Here is a 6000-nt window from a genome sequence, read left to right as displayed (position 1 = left end):
TCTTCTACCAACTTTCTCTTTGTCTATCTCCCTCTCAGGCTCCACTTCGAGTGCCTCAGCTCTTCTCCCGTACGAGCCTCTAAACAGGCAAACAGTCATGCAGCTCTCCTATCACAATATAATGAGATTGTGAGCACCCAAATTGAAAGAAGCCATTTTCTACAGCTGTCAACTTATTATCGAGAAGGGTCCGACTCATTCTCCTCTGAAGGCAGCGGAGGAGAGAGGGGTGGAGGTGATGGAGGGATGGAAGAGAGTGGGTTTGAAGTGAGGAGGCTGTTGAAGAAGGGGGTGGGGGGGGTGGGGGGGGGGGGGGCTCAGGGGGTGAGCTGTTTTACATTTTGAATGTTGTCTTTTTTTCCTTCTCTCTGGTAGACAATTTCAGTTTGGTCACTAGTGGAGCCTTGAAGTCCTTAAAGTATTTTATTCACCATGTTCCTCTTATTATTTAGAATCCAGCATGCAAAGCTTTCTGAACCTGTGTTGTTTAACGTATGTGACTGTTGGAGCACCTCTCAGTGTGAGTGTTCATTCGCCCTTCTCATGATTATTTATATGCAAACAGTAGATATATTTTCTGCTTTAAAATTCAAGCATATAGGTGTTGCTTTTATCCGCAGTGCCTTATAATGGGTGAGCAGTATCTGACTGGCTGTGTGGATGCAGCTGCTATTTTCTGGACAGGCCTCCAACCTGCTCCACTCCTCATTTGTTTATTGTAAACTACAAGGAAGGCCACTTGCACAGCACTTAAGCAAAGTGAAACGAGTAGAGGAAAAGTTCTGGTGACGCACCTCCAATGTGACCATAACATACTCTATTGGTCATACAGTCGATCGCAGGCACTGAGCTCCACAGAAACATCTTCAGCATAAGGTGAGCAGCCCATTCCCAACATTAACAGACATGAGCAAAGCGTGCGCTACATATTGACACACCGGTCACATCCTTTAAATGTCACACGTCCAGCAATGGCCAGCAAGGTTGCAGAACTGGTTTAGGAGGTTTTGGAGATGCCACGCACAAGCTGTCAGACCTAACCAGCATCTGCTGGGTCTGACGTCTGAGTTGAATTTGTCCTTATTTCCAACCAGGACAGTTAATTGTTCTTTCCAACATCTCTTCACGTCATCATGTCAAAATTGAGCTTTAATCCAGTTTAAGGATATTAAAGTGTAAAATAATCGTCAAAAAGTCACATCTTTTCAAACCTAACTTTGCGTTCATTGTGCTAAAGATGATGAGCTGCTCTGTTCGTACATTTACAACATGCTGTAGTGCTGTTGTGGAAGATTTCAATAAGTAACTCAGCCAAGGAGGGTTTGGTTGTTTTTGTCTGTTAGCAGATATCGCAAAAACTATTTCAGTAAATTTGTTTCAAATTTAAGCCTTGAGCCAAGGAACTGATTACATTTGGTGCAGATAGCGCTAATATGCAATCATCTTTCTCTTATAAAAAAATGATGTTTTTGGCCATTTGATGCCAGTAAAATAAAATCCTCTTCCTCCTGGATTCCTTGGATCATGACAAATCCATCAGCATAAATTTGCAAATTTTGAATGATTTCAAAATATTTCATTAAATCACATAATGCATAAACCCCAGAAACATTTTTCATTAGTTTTTTGATACTTTACACACAATTTAATTTATTTTCTGTCATCATTTGCCCCATTCTTTTTCGGCTTGTGGCCTTCATCGGGGGTACATTGATTTTACACATCAGAGTGTGGTTACAGGTGTTTGAGATTGGAACAAGCCTTTTGTGGATTCAGAGGGAGCTGTGTGAAGTCTGGTAAATATCCTCAAGTGATGTCACTTGAGTCAGCGTCGGTTGGGCTTGAAGACTACAAGTTTGAAAATGAAAAATAATCTGGAGGTTGTGGAGCTAGAAAGAAGTGAGATTACCAGACCTCTAAAGCCTGCTCCTCAACTCTGCGTGAAGCTTGAGGCTCAAGACTGGCATAACACCAGCGACTGTCCGACTGAACTGTCGGCAGTCGAGTTGAACTGTGGGTAATGTAGGCATCATGTAATGTAGGATATTTGATTGTTATATGCAATGCACTGCACTGTTTTTGTCAGGTCGCTGTTGTCCCAGCAATGTAGCTCTGTGCTTGTGTGTGTGTATAGTTAGTAGTTTTGTGTGTCCTGTATCTACCGTCTGTATAGAGTGACCTTGATGTCTGCACTCAGCAGGAAGACACTAGAGAGGAGTGATTAACAGCAGAGAGACAAAGAGAAGAGAGAGAAGTGAAAAGAAGGATGACAATTTACAAAAAAGAAAGTGTAGCAAGAGATGAGCAGAGTGTGAAAGTTAAACATGCAACAACTACAAAACAAAACCAGAGAGAAAAGAATGCGACAGAGTGAAGGAAAGATTTTGAAAAAGACTGAGAAAAAAGAGGAAGTAGGGTGGAGTGGAGGAGTGACTCACCACACATCCATTGTTTTTTTTTCTTCTTCTCCCTACAGGCAATCCGGAGGTGCAGTCATCAAGAACAGGTAAGAGGGGGGATGAGAGATGGAAGGGAGGCGGGGAGTTGAGGGAGGGAGGGAGGAACAAAGAGAGGAATATTACACTGAATATTAATCAAACTCACACTTGTACAGGTGAGAAGATACAGTGCAGACATTGTCCTCAGTGGATAATGTGTTACTGTACAGCGTGTGTGTGTGTGTGTGTGACTCTGTGTGGTTTTAACAGTGTGTACTTGCCAGCTCATCTGCTGTGACCCAGGTTAATAGGACTGCGTCTACTTGCACACGCACACACAAAAACACACACACATACACCACAGCTACCCATGACTGACCTCTCAATGCCCCTTTTGACTTACACACATGCATGTACCCCAAGCTGCAACCTCCTGCTCTACAAAGTAAAGCCAATGCAGAAGTGCCTCAAACATGCATTCTTTTTACCATGGTTCAGTAACCATGTTCCTAATGAGTTTATTGTCTCAATAATGGTCATTTAGTAAATGATGGTCTCATTGAGTGTAAAATAGACGATGAAGCAGCATGTGCTTTAAGGCGTGGCTACCTTGTGATTGACAGGTCGCTGCCACACGCCGCTGTCTGGTTCGGTTGTTTTCGTAACTTCTGATTTAAAAAAACAAAAACAAGATGGCAACGGCAAAAATACCAAACTCAAGACTTTAAAACCGTAGTCTATAAACCAATGACCTCAGGGGGACTACGTCCACTCCTTATTTACAGTCTATGATGTACCCTCAGAAGTGTGCATAGCTTTAAGCTTGTACACACACACACACACACACACACACACACACACACACACACACACACACACACACACACACACACACACACACACAAACATACATAACTTGCCCTAAAGCTGTCCATGAAAGTTCCTCTTTTGACTTAAACACAGACACACACAGACACACACACAAGCATGCCTTGCTTTTGGCATCCTGTTCCCTTGCTAACTGTTGGACTGTATTCCCTCTTCATCCTTCACCTTTGACCCCCCTACACCCTCCCTCTTCTATTCTCCCTCCTCCTCCTCCTCCTCCTCCTCCTCCTCCTCCTCCTCCTCCTCCTCTTCCCATCTTTTCTCTCTCAGTCTTGGTGAGGAGTTCTATAAGGAGGCCATTGAACACTGTCGCAGCTACAATGCCCGTCTGTGCGCCGAGCGCTCCATGCGTCTCCCCTTCCTGGACTCCCAGACCGGCGTGGCCCAGAGCAACTGCTACATCTGGATGGAGAAGAACCACCGCGGACCAGGTGTGTGTTTCTCTGTGTGTGAGGGTGTGAGGTGTGTGTTTAATACCTTGTCAGAATAAAGTGACAAGTGTGGCTGGCTGAGGCTTGAGGAGCCCTTCAGAGCACTCTTCTTTGTTGGTGTGTGCGTTGTGTTTACCAGCTGTTGTGCTACACAAATTATTTTCTCCAGTCGTTTGTCCCGCGGCTGTCTTCCTTCCTCTGCTCTGCTTGTTTCTGTCTCGTTTTCCTTCCTCTCCCCTCTCCCTCATTTCCTCTCCCTCTTTTCCAGGCCTCTTACCTTTCACACCTCAACTTTTTTTTAAACTTTCCCCAACGGGTGTTTCTTCATCGCTTTCTCTTTCTCTGTAACATCAGTGTGTTTTGGCAGGGAATCAGACACCCCTGTAGGCAATGATACGCTGCTGGCACCAACTATTCCTGAGAGAATGCACTTGTGTTTCCTGTGTGTGTGTGTGTGTGTGTGTGTGTGTGTGTGCACTTGTGCAAGAGTGTGTTAACGATTTGAGTTTGTAGGCTTTGCCTGATGTCTTCCAGTACAATTCTTTTGTTTGTTAGTTAGTTAGTTTTTAGTTTTACAAAACTAACACAAAGTAGTTTATATTTATAAAAAAATATATTTTAATAATGAAACATTTTTGGTTTGGAAACATGTACAGTACCATAACAGACAACCATTTCCATTAGCCATTTGTGTGTATGTTTTTAGTCCAAATTGGCAAATGTTAGAACTAAAGTAGATATACTAGTACATCAGACTTTGTCTATCTATTTATGTTATCATCCATGTTTTGTTCATGCTTGTATGAATCAAGTAGTTTTTCCAATAACTGAGCTGTGTATTCCTCTGTGTTTCAGGTCATGCTCCAGGTCAGTTGTACACATATCCTGCCCGATGCTGGCGCAAGAAGAGACGGCTAAACATCCTGGAGGACCCACGGCTTGTACCGATCGAGTTCAAGATCGGTAAGTAAGGATTTTGTTAACTTTTATCACTGATGAAATTGGGGGATTTACTGTATGTATCCACAGCTGCATGTTGCTCGTTTTAAACTCATGCTGGCAGGGTTTGTCTGACAGTATTACATACAGTATGCTGTGTATTGAGAACAATCAGTAATTTGGTGTTTTTTGGAAACTTGGGGATTTATTTTATTTAAAATAAAGTTCTGTGGATTTGAGCACTGTTTCGCTGCACAGCATGATTTTGTAATGACTGGCCCGCTTGTGTGTTAGTGTTGAGATGTTTTGTTCTCTTTGTTCTCTAAATTCAAGAGGTCAGCTTTGTGTGCGTATCATAATAGAAATCAAGTTTTATGTATGATCATAATTTTCAGTTAAACTAGAATGAATTAGCATATTTTGATTATTTACTGACACTCTGAAGCAGGTTGTTATATGAATAGAAAACACCTGTAAAGAAAATGTAGACACTTCCCACAAGCAATACACAATCAAGTGATATTTCAGGCAAATTGCAGATGATCACTTCAGCGTCTGTACACTGCAGAAGCTGAAGTTCTTGTGCCGTCATGAACCAGAGAAATTCTGTTTCCTCAGGGCACTGTCAGCTCAACTGAGCATGTCAGCATGAATGTGAGATCTCTGCTGTTTTCTGATTGTAATTGTCTCATCCTCCAGACTACGAGGCTTCTCTAAAGAAGGAGGGGGGCATACCAGATGGTCCCGTGTTGGAGTCGCTGCTCGCCGGGGAAACCCTGGACAAGAAGGTAGAAACCAAGGAAGAAGAGCCAATGAGCGAGTGTCAGGTGAGACTCTCGTTTCTCTTTCTTCCCTCTCTCATTTTCTCTCTTCTGTACTTTGTTGTTCTCTGTGTCTTGTTTTTATGTCAGGCTGCGTGTCTCTTATTATCTGTCTGTATTACCCTCTGTGTTTGTTTTTCGTTGTCTCTGTCTTTGTCTCTCTCGGAGTGTGTGTTTTGGCGGTGACACGGGCTCCCGCGGCTCTGACAACTCCCTCCTGGCACCGCGCGTGTGTGTGCATGCTTGTTATTGTGTGTGATTGCACTGCAGTCATTTTTGGTGTTTTACTGGGATTCCACTCAATGTGTTTTTGCCAAAAAATATTTTAGGGACATTTAAGGGACGTCGATCCACCTCTTTGCTCTTTGTCATTGTTTTTACAGCATGTTGCACTCGGTAACTTTTGAGCAAAAACTCCTTCCCCATCCGGCTGGAGTATTTTACTAGTTTGAGGCAATTGCTCTCAAATTCAGATGGACAGCT

At 43.0% G+C, this 6000-nt stretch overlaps 1 protein-coding gene across 2 annotated transcripts in view; it reads left to right on the top strand.

Annotated features, from left to right (window-relative positions):
- dpf1 (double PHD fingers 1) overlaps nt 1-6000 on the top strand; it is a 44095-nt gene that overhangs the window by 8813 nt on the left and 29282 nt on the right. The window contains exons 2-5 of one of the 2 annotated variants that reach the window (XM_029446569.1): nt 2477-2506; nt 3597-3757; nt 4613-4720; nt 5396-5523. In XM_029446569.1, coding sequence (XP_029302429.1) covers nt 2477-2506; nt 3597-3757; nt 4613-4720; nt 5396-5523 — 427 coding nt within the window. The remainder of the gene's footprint in view (nt 1-2476; nt 2507-3596; nt 3758-4612; nt 4721-5395; nt 5524-6000) is intronic. The other variant, XM_029446570.1, reaches the window with a different exon arrangement.

Source organism: Cottoperca gobio, chromosome 13 (assembly GCF_900634415.1).
Source record: "Cottoperca gobio chromosome 13, fCotGob3.1, whole genome shotgun sequence".
In the NCBI taxonomy this organism is placed as follows: Eukaryota; Metazoa; Chordata; class Actinopteri; order Perciformes; family Bovichtidae; genus Cottoperca; species Cottoperca gobio.
This window is presented reverse-complemented; position numbering and strand designations above follow the sequence as displayed.